General features: G+C 34.9%; 3 protein-coding genes across 5 annotated transcripts in view; all 3 read left to right on the top strand.

Moving 5' to 3' along the window:
* Positions 1–1,998: 1,998 nt before the first annotated feature.
* LOC110867602 (F-box/FBD/LRR-repeat protein At1g13570) overlaps positions 1,999–16,914 on the top strand; it is a 28,304-nt gene continuing 13,388 nt past the window's right edge. The window contains exons 1-6 of one of the 2 annotated variants that reach the window (XM_022116585.2): positions 1,999–2,128; positions 2,353–2,389; positions 2,544–3,153; positions 3,227–3,334; positions 3,421–3,570; positions 3,649–4,034. In XM_022116585.2, the coding sequence (XP_021972277.1) occupies positions 2,563–3,153; positions 3,227–3,334; positions 3,421–3,570; positions 3,649–3,942 (1,143 nt within the window). In that variant the 5' untranslated portion in view covers positions 1,999–2,128; positions 2,353–2,389; positions 2,544–2,562 and the 3' untranslated portion in view covers positions 3,943–4,034. Of the gene's footprint in view, positions 2,129–2,349; positions 2,390–2,543; positions 3,154–3,226; positions 3,335–3,420; positions 3,571–3,648 lie in introns of those variants that run through there. The other variant, XM_022116581.1, reaches the window with a different exon arrangement.
* On the top strand, positions 9,366–11,309 carry LOC110867610 (F-box/FBD/LRR-repeat protein At1g13570-like). Its single transcript, XM_022116600.2, has 5 exons — positions 9,366–9,490; positions 9,731–10,352; positions 10,424–10,531; positions 10,625–10,777; positions 10,864–11,309. The coding sequence occupies exons 2-5, from the start codon at positions 9,750–9,752 to the stop codon at positions 11,149–11,151; spliced, it is 1,152 nt and encodes a 383-aa protein (XP_021972292.1). The 5' UTR covers positions 9,366–9,490; positions 9,731–9,749; the 3' UTR covers positions 11,152–11,309.
* On the top strand, positions 14,250–15,579 carry LOC110867614 (F-box protein At2g14710-like). Of its 2 annotated transcripts, XM_035975493.1 has the most exons (2): positions 14,250–14,933; positions 15,022–15,579. In XM_035975493.1, exons 1-2 carry the CDS (start codon positions 14,283–14,285, stop codon positions 15,037–15,039), a joined length of 669 nt encoding a protein of 222 aa, XP_035831386.1. In that variant the 5' UTR covers positions 14,250–14,282; the 3' UTR covers positions 15,040–15,579. The 2 variants fall into 2 exon arrangements, with proteins under 2 accessions (XP_035831386.1, XP_021972297.1); XM_022116605.2 differs by having other exon boundaries at positions 14,251–15,579.

The following is a 16,914-nucleotide window of genomic DNA, read 5'->3' as shown; positions in this document are numbered from 1 at the left end:
TCGTATCTTTAACAGCAGCAAGTAACAAAACAACAACAATCCCAATGAGATTGATTTGGGGAAGAGAAGGGCTTTTGTTATGATATATAAATATTTTTTTCTTTTATATGTATTTTTAAAGAATAGGGTGAAAAGACAATTTTACCCTCATGTGCATTGCACATGATCAGATTTGACAGAAAAATCTAACTGGGTTAGGATTAAAGGACAAAAGGTGTATGATTTGAAAACATAAAGTACAAAACTCGTCAATTTTAAACATAAAGGACATCGCCTGAAAATGGATATAAAGATAAAGGACAATTCTTGAAATTCACTCTAAATTTATACTTGTGTTTTTCTTTTATAACTTCTGATATATAATGTTTTATTAAAAAACGAATATAATTTTGCGATGTCCTCATTTTTATCTACGTTTTGATATAAATTTTATAAAAAAACTGAGCCGTATCAAATATAACATTTTATAATTAGTTATAAAATTTATATTTGGTTTTTTTTTATAAAATTTGTATTTATATTAAAATATAGATAAAAATAAGTATATCTTAAAACCATAGTTTTTTTAATAAAACATTATATGTCAGAAGTTATAAAAGACAAACACAAATACGAATTAGTTAGAGTTAATTGCCAAAATCGTCCCTAAGGTTTGGGCACATTTGCCATTTTCGTCTAAAATTACACTTTTGTACCAAATTGCCCCCAACGTTTGTAACTTTTTTCCATTTTCATCCAAACCACTAACTTAGTTTATTTTTTCTGTTAAGTTGAGGATATTTGGATGAAACTGGTAAATATAAAACCACATGGACAATTTTGGCAATTTACTCAAACCCCTTTTAATTTCTTTTATTTAATTATTTTTGTTACATATATAAGAATATACATGGAGTTTTTAGAAACAAAAATTAATAGTTTTTTCACATAATTTTTATATATTTTCATCCAAATCACTAACTCAATTTATTTTTTCTGTTATGGTGAAGGATGTTTTAAATTTTATAAATTAAGACAGAAATTAATTTACAGCTTCTTTATATAAATCAGTTTTATAAAGAGAAAACGTCATTGGCGTGCAATACATAACAATCGGTTACAACTTTTAGTATTTATCAGTTGTAAAGATAGAAAAAAATTGTAAAACGTTTCATATTTTTTAAATGTGCTAAGCACCTAGGAAATATGTTGGTAGAAATAAAATATTTATTTAATTAAGATTATGAATGTAACTAACTAATACTTATTATGAGTGGCTTGAGTAAAGAAACTTTTGGTTCATAGCATTATAATTACAATTTGGTGGGTAAATTTAAGGTTTGATAAACGATACGTTGTTTGATTGGGGGGGGGGCACTGGCTTCTGTTTTTCCTTAGGAGTGAATTTAAAAGAGTAGAAGATGAATTACAAACTTGGTACATATGATAAGATTTTTTTATTTGACCTTTTTCAATAAGGTCACCAACATTTTAGTTTTATAAAATTTAGAGGTTTACGTAGATTTTGATTTTATAAAACTGATCTGTATAAAAAAAATAGAAATTAACCTTTGTCTTAGTTTATAAACATCCTTCGCCTTAATAGAAAAATTAACTTAGTTAGTGGTTTGATGAAAATTTATAAAAATTATGTGACAAAGCTATTACTTTTTTCATATAAAAATTGCATGTATATTCTTTTTTATTATATATGTAACAAATTAATTAAATAAAAGCAATTTAAAAGAGTTTGAGTAAATTGCCAAAATAGTCCATATGGTTTTATATTTGCCAGTTTCATCCAAATATCCTCAACTTAGCAGAAAAAATAAATTAGGTTAGTGGTTTGGATGAAAATGACAAAAAGTTACAAACGTTAGGGCAATTTGGTACAAAAGTGTCATTTTAGACGAAAATGACAAATCTGCCCAAACCTTAAGGACGATTTTGGCAATTAACTCAATTAGTTAATATCATATCAATTTATACAAATAGTAAAAAGTTGGATGTAAATTGAATCCCGAAAAACTTAACATAAAAAAGTGACCATCGTCTTGTGTATAATGAGATGTTTTGAACCCTAACCCTATTCCGGCGTATGCATCTGCTTCGCCAGCAGTGCATCCGGTATTCTCTTCTTCCCATTTCGGTTAGTTCTTATACATTAATACGCTTTGTTGATTACTGAATTTGGGCAATTTTATTTATTTTACATGCTTTTTTTGATTGAAAACTACTTGCTCTTGGTTCTGGTTTTGGTTTTGTTTGATTCTATCATTTGGAGATTTTAAGGCTGGTAGAACTTTATGTCTGTTTCATTTGTTTTTTCAGGTTAACATGATTCTTTTTGTATGTTTTATTTGTGTTTAGCAGGCTAGGGTTTGCTATTCAGGAGGGGTACCTGCCATTGGTATGTAATCGTCTCTGTTTATATTCATTATTTTGGAATAAAAAATTCATAATAATGTTTGCCACATCATATATTGTTAAAATTCAACTATTATGCATTATGCTTCTTTTGTGTGTTTGTTTTAAATCGGTTTTCAGAGTAGCTAATTTTGCAGCTAATTAGGGTATCCTAAGATGGATAGAATCAGCAAGCTTCCTGTAGGCATAATAGAAAGCATCTTATGTCTGCTACCGATTCAAGAGGCAGCAAGGACAAGCATCCTCTCTAAGGAATGGAGGTACCATTGGATCAAAATCCCTAAACTTGTGTTTATTGAGGATCAGTTTCAAGTGTCAACCGATAGGGCCGAGCTGTCTGTTTCTAACAAACCAAGTAAGTGGAGAAAAAAGGCCAAGAGAAGTAAATTTTTCCATGCTATATGCCAGGTTTTGTTAATACACGAGGGTCCGATCCATGACTTCACCCTTGAGATGCAAGTAGACAACTCGTGTGTTGATATTGACCACATACTACTTCATTTGTCGAAGAAAAATACTGTCAAGATGTTAAAACTTGACCTTCATGGGAAATATACGTTGCCCTTGTCTCTTTTCTCGTTACATCAATTAACGGATCTGTATCTCTGTGATTGTGATCTTGAGCATCAACCACCATCCACTGTATTTGGTAGCCTTACAACCTTAAACTTGTATGAAATTGGAAGCAGTCAAAAAGCGCTTCTGCGTCTTTTATCAAGTTGTCCATTGCTAAAGAGATTGACTATTGTAAGTTCATAATAAAATAAATGTCAACCCTCATGGTCTTTCATTACATAGCTAAGTATTGTAATTTTTGCAGATGTGTGACGGTGGAACTATCGATGACAGTGGAGATTCCACCATTGCTGATCTCATTAAGTGTATACCAGGCGTTGAGTATCTGTGTGTTTTGTTTTTCATCTTTTTGGTAATTCTATCCACATGATATATACTTGATTGTAGTTTGGTATGCTAATTAGTTATAACTAATCTTTGTTTTGTCTATGGTTCAAGTTTTTTCCACTTCCGAAAGAGCTTCCAACAACATTGGTCCGCTTGAAATACTTGTATTTGGAATGGGTATGGTTTAGGCATGAATATGCGGTACCTTTTTTTGTTCTTTTACTTAGAAGCGCCCCAAACCTGGAGAAACTTAAATTAGAGGTAAGTAACAAGAATCTATGTATTCTACTTGTTTTGGTTTTTATGTCAAAATACACTCACACAAGACACTCTGTGTAGATTTCCCCCGAGGATGAAACGTTAGTTGAATCTTATGTCAAAATACACTCCTTTCAACACGAAGCTTATTCAGATTTTATGTTGGAGCATCTTAATGAATTGGAGATTCTACATTTTAGTGACGCCCTTAATGAGTTGGATTTTGTGAAGCTTATACTGGCTAAGTCGCCTGTACTAAAGAAGGCGAGAATACTCATGTGGGATGAGATTGATAAGGATGAGAAATTGCGGATTTCAAATATTCTTTTAAGCTCCCCATGCGCATCACCTGTGGTAAAAATCATTGTTAGTTGAAATCCCCTTAGTCATGGCACTTGGTTGTTTATTTTGAATGTTCCATGAAATGAATTGTTTTGTTTCTATCTAATATGGGATTTTGAGAATTATGATCTTTTGCTACTTGAATTTGTTAAAAATATAACACTTACTAGAACAACTGAAAACCGTCTCGACCATCTTTTGTGGTCCTTTCGTTCGTTGCTCTCCATCCTCTCGAGAGGTTTTCAATTGAGACGGTTTTTCAATAGAGATTTATTCAATAGGTGGGTTGAGACGGTTTTCACCTATCTGCTGCCCAATCACCTAGTGGCTTATAATGTTTGTCGTGTGGCCTTGCGCTCATGAAACATGGTTGGTTTCACCGCAAGTGTTCTCAACATATACCATTGAGCAATCAACCGAACCTCAAAAGTTGGTTCGTTTGACCAGATCATCAACATAACTGTGTTGGTTGCTGGGTTTACAAAATGTTACAACAAAGTTGAATTTAATTGGATATATTTTATAAAAAATTCTGATTATATTTTGATAGTTTTGGTCATCTGATCCGGTAACGGTCCTCATGGTTAAAAAAAAGTCTTAAGTCATGTGACGCTTTTTTCTACAACGAGTTCATTTTGACCCGAACTTACTTTCTTTAAAACCTGTTCTGACCTGAACTTATTGGCGAACCAAAATGACCTGGTTGTAAAGCGATCCGTCCTGACCTCATACCTCACCCGTCTGACAGATATTTCCTCATCTGCTTACAAATCTTTACGGTATTATATTTTTACCACCACCGGTAACATACATAATTCGATATTACAGTAACATGTATAGAAAAATAATTTAGAATTGACTTTTAGAAAATGAAAGATCCTTAAGAAAACAAAGAAAAAGAATTGACAACTTCTGATAAATACAGGGATTTTGAGTAATGGTCTTCGTTCAGATTTTGTTTGTTACCTATACATTTGGAGATTTTATTATCGTGGAACTTTCTCATATATGTTCCTTTCTTGTGTTCTGAAGTTAACATAATAACTCACAACATACTTTTATTTATATATAAAATACTGGCCGAGTTACATCAATATCGCAGGTAAGCGAGCAACAAGCTGCGCCGCTACCCTTTCTGAATAGCAAACCCTAGCCTATTAAAGACAAACCCCTGCCCCCTGTTGATGAGCAACTGTTGTGAACAATCTTTTGGACCCTAGTCAACAAACGGATAGCTTCTGGAGCTAGGGAGCCAAAGGTGTCGAAGGCGAAGGGGACAAATGCATGTTGGTTATCAGCACATGCTTTAGCGTGTTTATCCACCTTTTTAGATTCCGCTTTCCTTATAGCTTGTCCTGCTACAAACCCGCTTTCCCTTAAACCAGCTAAGGGGGAGACTCCCGTGAGATCCACACAAGCATGTTTCCCTCCCGCCCAGCCAAAGACGACCAGATCGGCTGGTCTCAATGTAGATCTCCCTTCCATCGGATCTGTAAGGAAATTCACAGGGGCCTCCTTCTTGGCAAAAATCCCCGCTCTTCTCAAGATGTCCCCCAAAACATCTCTCACCCAGTCGTGCCGATATTTGAAACCAGGGAGTTCCTTACAATGAATAGCATGCTCCCCATATTTATCCATGCAGGCTTTACGGCAAATTGGGCAGGTTTCATCTTCTGAATACATAGGGATCATCAGCCGGTATTTGAGGATAGCCCTATACTCAACAGCCGACATGCATTGCCCCAGTCCCTCGATCGGGATAACAGTCAAAAAATCTTGCGCATGGGGGCCTTTCAAGCACTCAATCATCGCCTTCTGGCGGGGAGACAAATCGAATGTTTCTCCCAGACTCCGAGCGATTTTGTCAAATAGGGTATTCGCCAAAGTTTTTTGTGGCTTTGGGGGGGCGGTGTCCATATTAGAGAAACCGCCAATATCAAAGTCTGGAAGAGAGATACTTAAGTACTCAAGGGCCTGTTGGTAGTCTACGTCAAGCTTAACAACCCCACTGTTCCGAAGGATATGGTCTTGCAATACACACGACTGAGCTCTAGACGCCACAAAAGCATAAACTCTAACATCCCGAGCTGAAAGGAGGTCCAAACCACCCAGACGCATCGGCAAATATGCCAAACGCCACTGAAGGTCACCGAAGTAGGACCCCCCCGCAAACAACAATGTTTTCGATAGCCTCTCGAAGACCATCATCAAAACAAGATACCGCATTGGCCATCAAGTGGGGTTGGCAGGTCCGCAACCCAAACAGTAACTTAGCTACCCCCATGCATGACCTTAAAAGAAGAAGCTCGCACTGGGGGTCCTGGAAGCAGGGCAAGAGTTTCATAAGGTCAACCGCTGTTAATGCCCGCCGCCCTGCTAATTCTCCGATAAAAACATAATAACATGAATTATTTCATCCTTTTTTTGGTATTGTTTGCTGCATTGTATTGTTTTAAGATTTACCTATTATGTATTATGCTTCTTTTGTGTGTGTATTGAACAGAGTGGAATAGATTTTCAGAGGAACTACTTTTGCAGCCAACAAGTGCATCATGCCAAATTATAAGAACTAGAATTACCACCCGCCGCAATGTGGCGGGGGATTCATTGGTTATATATAATATCAGATGAAATGCAAATGTTTCTTACATGACTGCGAGCCTGTGCATAAAACATAGAATAGAATAACTAAGTCGATCTCTGACCCGTGCGTTGCGACAGACCTATCAAACGGGAAAAAATAGACGCGCTACGATGGGCCAATCAAACGGGAAAAGTAGATGAAAAAACGTTGAACCCCACACGCACGTTGCGGCGTGTTAACTCGGAAAATTTTGAATGAAACGTTAAACGGAAAATTTGCAAAAGATGAAAAGTATAAGGGATCAAAATTGAAAGTAAAAAAGTGTTGGGGTTAAATTGCAAAAGATGAAAAGCTTTGGGTTAAAAGCAAAATAATCAAAGGGGTTAAATTGCAAAAGAAGAAAACTTTTGGATTAGAAGTGAAAATTAGATTAATCAAAGGGGTTAAATTACTAAAGATTGAAACTTTAGACTTAAATTGCCAAAGATTAAAACTTTAGAGCTAGAAATGAAATTTTCAATTTTTTTTTGAAAAACTCCCAAAGCCAATAATACAATAACCTTAAGCATAAACATGTTGCTTATTTATAGTTTTATAAAGCAAAATAATCAAAGGGGTTAAATTACAAAAGACGAAAACTTTTGAATTAGAAGTGAAAATCAGATTAATCAAAGGGGTTAAATTACTAAAGATTGAAATTTTAGACTTAAATTGTCAAAGATTAAAATTTTAGAGCTAGAAATGAAAATTTCAATTTTTTTTTTTTTTTTTTGAAAAACTCCCAAAACTAATAATACAACCTTAAGCATAAACATGTTACTTATTTATAATTTTATAATATAATATGATCTATTTCACACAAATTAAAAAAAAAAAAAAAACTTTAATGAGATGTGCTAAAAATGTTGCTTCAAAAAAAGTTAAAAAAATTTAGTTCATCTTTTGAGATGGTTTATCTTAAAGTTAGTATAAATCTAACTTTAAATAAACAATTTCAACTAATGACACGCAACACTCTTTCCTTCAACTTCATAATTTTTACTTCTATTTTAATTTAATATACTTTTTTTTAAAATTATTACATGAATATCACTAATTATGAATTTAAAATAAATTTTACTGATTTATGGTGATGAATGCCAAAATTTTGGTAAGTGAAATATTCAATACCGGGTTTTATAGTAATTGATATAATTATAGATTTAAATTAATGCCTAAATTATCTTCAAACTAATTTTTGTTATTATTTATAATTTTAATTTTATGATTTAAAAACTTCCTATATGATTCTTTTTTAATAAAAAGTTTACTATTTAATTTGATACCATGTTTAGACTATATAAAAAACATATAACTTATGAAAAACTAATTTATAAAAACTAGATTTACCACCCGCCGCAATGCGGCGGAGGCGTAAAATCGTGCCGAATAGCACCAATGCCACACCACTGCCAGCGACAACCAATATTGAAGTTACGGTGTGTTAACGCGAGTAAATTAGTCTGCAACGTCAAACCTAGAAAATAATAATTAAGTCGATTTAGGACCCCATGCGTTGTAACGAACTTGTCAAACCAGGAAAAGATAGACGATGTAAAAATGTTGAACCACACACGCACGTTGAGTTGTGTTAACTCGTAAAATCTACTACGAAGCGTAAAACGACATGTTAAAACGTTGAACCACACACACGTTATGCCATGTTAACTCGCAAAATTTAAAACGAAAAATTTGCGAAATATGAAAAGTGTGGGGACAAAAGTTGAAAGTACAAAAGTTGTGAGTTTAAATTGCAAGAGATGAAAACTTTTGGTGCTATAAGTAGAAAAACAAATAGTTTTGGGTTAAAAGTGAAATATCACTTTTCTTTAAAACCTCCCAAAGCATGAGATACATACCTCTATACACACAAATGTTGTTAATTTATACTTTGTTAATTCAATTTAAATTTTTAATAAACATGTGTGCTTTTTCATTTCACATTTGTATAATTTATTTAGTCCAAGTATAACACATGAGACCAAAGAAGAAAATTTTCTCTTGATGCATGTTTCGCGATGTCAATCAATAAAATTCAAGTACAATCGCTATCTAGAGTTTATTTTTAAAATAACCTATGTAGTGTTTCGCATGGTCCGTACGTATTTTCAGAGTCAAAAGTATAGACGACTTAAAATGTTAATTGTTGATAAAGATAGTAATTTTTGAGTAGGACATCCAATACTCTCTACAAAGAAGTTTTTAGAAATTTGTCTTAATAGATTTGTAAATTGCAATTATAACACTAATTTGTAATTTTTTTATTAGTACATGTAATGTATGATGTAATTATTAATATTTTTTGTTACGTCTTTTTTATTCCAACTCCATGTAAGATGTATAAAAAATCTCTAATCAATAAATCAAATCTCCATGTAATATGTATAAAAAATCTCTAATCAATAAATAAGATGTATAAAAAAATGAATCACCTTTAAAAAAGAAGAGTTAAATGCCATTTTAGTCCCTGTGGTTTAGGTCATTTTGTCAGTTTAGTTCAAAAGTTTTATTTTTCATATGTGGGTCCAAAAGGGTTTCACCGTTGCCATTTTAGTCCACTGGTTTAACTTCATCCATTTTTCTGTTAACGCGAAGGACAATTCAGTCATTTTAGATGTAATTCTGTTAAATAAAATGACCGAATTGCCTTCTCGTTAACAAAAAAAAAGATGAAATTAACCCAGTGGACTAAAATGACAACTATAAAACCTTTTTGTATCCATAGATGAAAAAATAAAACTTTTTACTAAAGTGACAAAAAGCTCAAACCATATGAATTAAAATTACATTTAACTCTTAAAAAAAATTAAGAATGAAAGAAAAAAGTTCCCTCAAAAAACCAAAAAGGAGAAGAATCGACAACTTAATGTGAACCTAACCTCGCTTCTGGTCGTCGACGATGGTGGCTGGCTCGCCGGTTTCTGCCGGTTTGTTCATCAAATAAACCATACACAACAGGTATTTTCTTAGTTGTCATAAACATTATACGACGTTGTTGAATGTTGATTACTGGATTCGGGTAATTTTCTGACATTTCTTGTAATCTTAAATGGTTTTGTTGATTGATACCTTGAATACTTTGACTTTCACGTTATCTACTCAAAAACCCTTAGAATGAACTATGTGGATTTACATGATTACAATATATATTGGACAGAGTTTATTTTAAATAGATTTTATTAATAGCTAATTTTGCAGCCAACAAGAAGAGCATAAGATGGATAGAATCAGCAAGCTTCCTTTAGGCGTAATAGAAAACATACTGTGTTTACTACCGACTCAAGAGGCGGCAAGGACAAGCATTCTCTCTAGGGAATGGAGGTATCATTGGACCGAAATCTCTAAACTTGAGTTTAATGAGGATGCGTTTGAAGTATCGACTTATGGGGCTGAGCCATCTGTTTTGGAGCAAACGTTTGACTTTCCAAGTCACAGGAAAGTAATGACTAGGAGGTGTAAACTTTTCTATGCTATATACCAAGTTGTGATAATGCACCAGGGTCCGATACATGAGTTCACCCTGTGTATGAGAGCAGATGGCTCCTGTATTGAGATTGACCATATATTAATTCATTTATCGAGGAAAAATACGGTCAAGATCTTAAAACTTGACTTTATTGGGAAATATAAGTTACCCGTATCTTTCTTCTCGTTACATCAATTAACGGATCTGTATCTCAATGATTGTGCTATTGACCATCAACCATCATTTAATGGATTTGGTGGTCTTACAACCTTACATTTGCAAGAGATACACATTTGCGTAAAAGAGCTTATGCGCCTTTTATTGAGTTGTCCATTACTAAAGAGACTGGCAATTGTAAGTTTGTAATAAAATAGAATCTTAACCTTCACGGTCTTTCAGTTAGCTTAATATCATAATTCTTGCAGTTGAGTGACGCTGGAACTATCAATGGCATCGGAGACATCACCATTGCTGATTTCATCAAGTGTTTACCGGGCATTGAATATCTGTCTCTTTCGTGTTTAATCTTTTTGGTAATTCTATGCCCATGGTATATACTTAATCATACTTTTAGTTGCTTATTAGTTATTACTTATTACTAATCTTTGTTTTGTCTATGGTTCAAGTGTTTCCCTCCACTTCCGAAAGAGCTTCCAACGACAATGGTCCACTTGAAATACTTGCGTATGGAATGGGTATGGTTTAGGCACAAATATGTGGTGCCTTTTCTTGTTCTTTTAATTAGAAGCTCCCCAAACCTGGAGAAACTTAAGCTAGAGGTAAACAACAAGAATCTATGTATTCTACATTTCTATTTGTTTTGATTCTTATGTCAAATTGCACTCACACAAAGCATTTGATGTAGATTTTCCCCGATGATGACTTGTTTGAGGAATCTGAGACGGGCTCCTTTCCACGAAAAGATTATCCAGATATTACGTTGGAGCATCTTACCGAACTGGAGATTCTACAGTTTGGCGACGCCGATAATGAGATGGATTTTGTGAAGTTTATATTGGCTAAGTCACCTACACTAAAGAAGGTGAGAATACTCCTATGGGATGAGATTGATGAGGATGAAAAATTGCAGATTTCAAAAATCCTTAGAAGCTCCCCACGCGCATCACCTGTGGTAAAACTCAGTGTTGGTTGAGACCGACTAATTTGAGTTACTTGGTGGTTTTTTTACTGTTTAGTGAAATGAAAAATTTGGTTGCTACCTTATATGGGATTTTGAGAATTATGATCTTTTGCAACAAAAAATTGTTAAAATGTTATTTTTCATGCGCATTAGTGCAAAGGGCAAGATCATTGGGGATAAAATGCATATATTATTGTTTAGCCAATGATACTTATGAGTTATATTGTCACGCTAATTAGTTTTGGCACTTCAACTAACGTATCTCCTCTTGTCGGTCATGTTATATGATAAAATATGCCAGTATAGTATTATGATGGAATTTCCTTCGGGTCAAAAATCATTTCGATATGTTTGTTGGATATTAGCGAGGGGCTTGCTCTGCCACCCTCGAGCATCTTTTCTTCAATCAAAATCACCATCTGTTGCCCAATCACGTAGCTGCTTACTATGTTGTGCGGCCTTGCGCTCATGAAACATGGTTTCGCCACAAGTTTTCTCAACATACACCATTGAGCCATCAACCGCGCCGCTTACATGTACTCAAAAGTTGGTTCACTTGACCACATCATCAGTTACCGGGTGTTTTTGGTTCAACCAACCAAAATGGTGAAATGAATTAGAAGTTTTCATGTGTGGAGATAAGCATATAACACATAGATATGTACAATGTGTGCAGTTGAATGAAGAGCGTTGAATAGATTTTGTAAAAATTTTTGATTATATTTTGATAGTGTTAGTCATCTGATCCGGTAATCGTTCTCAAGGTTACAAAAGTCGTCGCCTGATTGTTTTCTACAAGAGTTTGTTTTTACTCAAACCTCTTTTGATTATAATCCGTTATTACCTGAACATATTGGTTCAAAGGTCGTTCTGACTCGTACCAAAATGACCAGGTTTTAAAGCCACCCGTTCTAAACCGAACCTTTCATGAACTGTTACCTCGCCTGACCTAGTGTCCATTTTCCTAAGGATAGCAAATTTGTTTCTAGATAACGTACATAAAATTGTTATTACTGATACATACATTTACACGTTTGTGTCTACAGTAGTCGTCACGTGGCGGCCTCCCATTTAGCCACGTGGAAACCATTAACTTCTTTTTTCCCATACATGTACCGTATACTTAAAATCAACATAGGTACGAGTACAAGTACAAATATTTGGGAAAAAATCTCATTTCTATTAGTCGCCATGTGGCGGTTTCCCACATGGCCACTTGGAAACCGCTAACTTTCCTTTTTTTCTTCTTCCAAATTCACTTTGTAGTTTGGGTGCAAAGGAGTAAAGTCCGAGCTCAAATTGGCTCAAGCTTGTTTAACTTATGAGAACTCAAACTTGGCTCGGTTTGAACTTTGGTTTCAAAGCTGGAGCTTAGCTCGTGGGTAATTTTTCAAGCTCGGGCTTGGGCCGCTTGGCTCATTTATTATCTATTAGTTAATTTGTATTAATTATAATTTATATTTCTTTTCTAAATTTATATATAACATCAGACACATATTTAGTTTGATCATAATTTTATAAATAATCATTGTTATTATATAAATAAATACATAATACCTGTTTAGGCTCGCGAGCTGCCTCGAGCTCGCTTCCAAAACTAACTTATTAATAAACTCTAGCTTGGGCTCGAGCTTGTTTAAATTCGACTCGTTTCGAGTTTTTTTAGCTGACCTCGAATAGCTCGACTCGTTTACACCCTTAGTTTGTAGGTATATATTTATAAAATTATGATCAACGTTAGTTGATGCTGCCCTTTAGTAACATACATAAAAAGCCGCTCCAAGAAAAAAAATAACAAAATGTAAGAACTCAAACAAGGGTTAAAAACAAGTGAACATACATAATTGCGATTTTGGCCCCTTTGGTTATATCACTTTTACCCTTTTAGCCCAAAAAAGATTTTTTTAACATCTGAGCCTCCAACATCTTTTTTTTTTTTCTAACCCTTTTGGCCCCTAACATTTAATGGATGGGTTTAGTGTTACGGGCCAAAAGGGTTAGAAAAAAAGACGTTGGGGGCTCAGATGTTAAAAAATTCTTTTTTGGACTAAAAGGGTAAAAGTGATATAACCACAGGGGTCAAAATTGTAATTTACTCTTTAATTTTTTAACTATTACTAATCTTTATTTTGTCTATGCTTCAAGTCTTTTCTTCCACTCCCAAGAAAGCTTCCAACATTGGTCCACTTGAAATACTTGTGTATGGAATGCGTATGCTTTTGTCACATATATGCGTTACCTATTTTCGTTCTTTTGATTAGAAGCTCCCCGAACCTCGAAAAACTTAAGCTAGTGGTAAATAGCAAAAATCTATGTTGTATTCTACTTGTTTTTATTTTTATGTCAAAAACAACTTACACAATACACTTCATGTAGGTTACTGAAGATGAGGTGCTTGATGAATCATATATGGGCTCCTCTACTCTCGAAGATTATTCAGATATTTCGTTGGAGTATCTTAACGAATTAGAGATTCTACATTTAAGAAACTTTGAAAATGGGTTGGTTTTCGTGAAGTTATCTTGGCCAAGTCAACCGTGCTAAAGAAGGTGTGGATATTCCTATGGGATGAGTTGCCTAAGGATGACAAATTGAGATTTCAGAAATCCTTTTAAGTTGCCCATGCGCATCACATATGGTAAAAATCAATGTTAGTTGAAATCCAATTAGCACTTGGTGGTTTTGTTGACTGTTTGGTGGAATGAACAACTTTGTTTCGATTCGATATGGGATTTTGAGAATTAGGAGTTTCTGTAATTTGAATTTTCAAATTGTTTGAAGGGATTTGTGTCTGTATCAAATCCACAATGTTTGTGGTGTATTAGCAAGGAATGTGCCAACGCTCTTAGTTCTAATATTCGTTCTTTAGTTGGGCCTTGCAATAAATATAGTTTTTTTTTTATCTTTCGAGCACTCGTACGAGTACTAAATAGGTAAAATAGGGTACCAATACAGTACGGGTACCATATACGGTAAAATCAGTACGAGTAGTGATACAATATGAGTACTGGACAAAGACAAATCTCATATTTGGACTCACCCATCATCCACGGCCCATAGTGTATGAAGCCCAACGGCCCAAAACTCATACCACCCTTCAATCCTTCCTTCCAAACCCTAAAATCAAAATCCGTCCACCAAAAATGTCGGACAACATTCCGTTCGAACTCCAAGCAGAAATCATCAAAAGGGTTCTTCCTGTCAAATCTTTGATTCGGTTCAGATCCGTTTCAAAGCAATGGAAATCTCTGATCGATAGCTCTGAATTCATCACTCATCACACCCTCAACAACAAGACTCAGCCGCAACATCTACTGGTAAGGTACATAACAGGAGGTACTGGGTACACATTTGTTTCTACGGATACATGTTTTCCCGAGGACAAATATGTTTCAATTGTAGATGATGATAACTTCCCCCATCACAAGTTTTCCCCTGTTGTTCCTCCAACGGTTAAACTTCTTGGGCGTCCGTTTATGCTCGATTGCTCTCACGGATTGGTGTGTTTGCTTGGATATACCCGAGATCGAGTGAACCGAAAGAAACTGGTTGTTGTTTGGAATCCACTAATTGGGAAATCTGTTGGTATAGAGATACCGGATCGAGCCGATATTGTTATTGGTTTTGGGGTGTGTCCTAAAACTAGCGACCCTAAGATCCTCAAGATTTCACGTTTTGTGGACAGCGAGGCCGAGGCCACGGCTGAGGTTTTCACATTAAGCTCTAGGGCTTGGAGAAATGTACCGATGAATATGCCGTTTAAGTCTAAATCGTTGCAGTTCTTCAATACACAGGTGGTTATAGATGGGGTTATTTATTGGCTCACTTATGATAATATTACAGATAAATTTACCATTTATTCATTTGATTTGGCAAGCGAAGAATTTGGAGAAGCGGTAGACTTTCCTTATAGCTTTGGAAGGCTGTACAATATATCTAAGATCAACGATTCTCTTGTGGTGCTTAGTCATCACTGTGTTGTTACTAATTCAACACCGAAACCATTTTGTGACGTATTGATGATGTTGAAAAATGGTGTTCCAAAACCTTCCTTTACAGAACTATTCACTGTTAACGACGTTGGGCTTAATAGTATGATTGGATTTAGGAAGAATGGCCAACCGATAATGGATCGGACGAAGACGCATGGATATGATGGTGAACTAGAAGTTTATGACCTCTGCTCGGAACGCATGAACGGTCTTGGGATTTATGGGTCGCTCTTCAGGATGAGCTCCTTCACAGAATCACTACTGCTGCTTAATCATTCTGATTCTATCATTTACCCATAGATGATGAATCTACTTTTAAATCCTAGTTTTTTTTTTTGGTACTGTTCTATTCTGGTTTTCATAGCTTTTAGTTTAGCTCCCATCAGACTTAATGGTAACTTTTCTTATTATTATCTAACTGAAAACATGCTTCTAGTATATTTTTAAATCCTGCTTGATTTATAATCTCATAAGCAAAAACAGATGGTGGCTCCTTCAGGCTATCTGTGTTCTCAAACTGCAGTCACCATGCAACAATTGCAGGGCTGATCATTGTTTTGTGTGGTTCTGTTATCTAGTATTCTTGTAATTGTTCTCATGACTCGTATCATCATCAATTCTGAAGTCAACTTCGAACTCAATATAACACATACTTGTCGAATATTTGACCCGTTTAACATTTATTTACTGTAATCTGACATGTTTTACCCGTTTTAATTTAGATTGATATATTTTGACCCATTTAATATATATTTACCGTATTTTGGTGTGGGTGTGTTTGGGCTGGATTCTATACCGCTATTCAGCTGCTGTGTGTAAGTTTTGGCATGAGTTTTAATAGGAGGGGGTGGGGGGGGGGGGTGGGTTGTGGACGTGTTTGTCATTTTCTAGCAGTATAAGTCTGTTTCTTTTTCAGGTTTTTCCTTCACGTGGTGTGTGTTTTGTTTTGTGGGATTCATTCATATCTGCTTCTATTTTTGGATGGTTTAGGGTGGGGGTTGGGCTGCTGTGTTTATATGTTTTGTTGGCTCTATTTTCTCGGTGCAGAAGAATAGCATCATCTCTATAAATGGATTCTCATTTGCTGGGCTTAAAGGATGGGTCGCAAGATGAGTCTTGAATCAAAAAAGTAAAAAAAAAATGGGTGTGTATCAAAGCTCAGTAGGTCTTGAAGGGAGGTTCACACCTCACACATTTGCAGGCTATTTAAATGCTCCTTATTAAGTGGGTTTTTTATACAACATCAACACCAAGATGATGGTATAGGTTGCTTATGTTGGCTGGTTTATTATAGGGGTGCAAACCAGCCGAGGTACTCGAGCTCAACTCGAAATGAGCCGAGCTTAAACGAGCTCGAGCCCGAACTTAAAACAAGCTCGTTTAGTAAACGAGCCCAAGCCCTAGCTTCGCTTATCGACAATGCAAAATTAGTCTTGAAATGCAATTTGTAATGATTCCTTTGTGGTTTCAGCAGTTGATATGCTCACATTGTTGACAAAAATACTGGATTCTTTGTTAATCAGTTAAGCGAGCTTGTTATCTTGAATAGTATTGTGCTTGAGTCTTATGGTATGTAGAAATGGTAAATCTCAACACATAAATTTGTTTTCTAAGAAAAATGCATCTTCTACTTCTTTTGTGTATTTCTTCCTTAAGGAGTGAATTTGTCATATGTTGACTGATATATTGACACCTTTATATATGCTGATTATATTGTATTATACACATATTATTTCATAATAAACAAGTCGAACCTTAAGCAAACTGGAGTGGACCCTACCTA

The sequence above is a fragment of the Helianthus annuus genome, chromosome 7, assembly GCF_002127325.2.
Source record: "Helianthus annuus cultivar XRQ/B chromosome 7, HanXRQr2.0-SUNRISE, whole genome shotgun sequence".
Classification (NCBI taxonomy): domain Eukaryota; kingdom Viridiplantae; phylum Streptophyta; class Magnoliopsida; order Asterales; family Asteraceae; genus Helianthus; species Helianthus annuus.
Note: the sequence above shows the minus strand (reverse complement) of the source record. Positions and strands in the feature narration are given on the sequence as shown.

Coding starts and splice junctions, on each gene's coding strand:
- LOC110867614 (XM_022116605.2), top strand. CDS start 14,283: ATGTCGGACAACATTCCGTTCGAACTCCAAGCAGAAATCATCAAAAGG.
- LOC110867610 (XM_022116600.2), top strand. CDS start 9,750: ATGGATAGAATCAGCAAGCTTCCTTTAGGCGTAATAGAAAACATACTG. Junction 10,532..10,624: donor TTTCGTGTTTAATCTTTTTG/GTAATTCTATGC, acceptor CTATGGTTCAAG/TGTTTCCCTCCACTTCCGAA. Junction 10,778..10,863: donor TGGAGAAACTTAAGCTAGAG/GTAAACAACAAG, acceptor CATTTGATGTAG/ATTTTCCCCGATGATGACTT.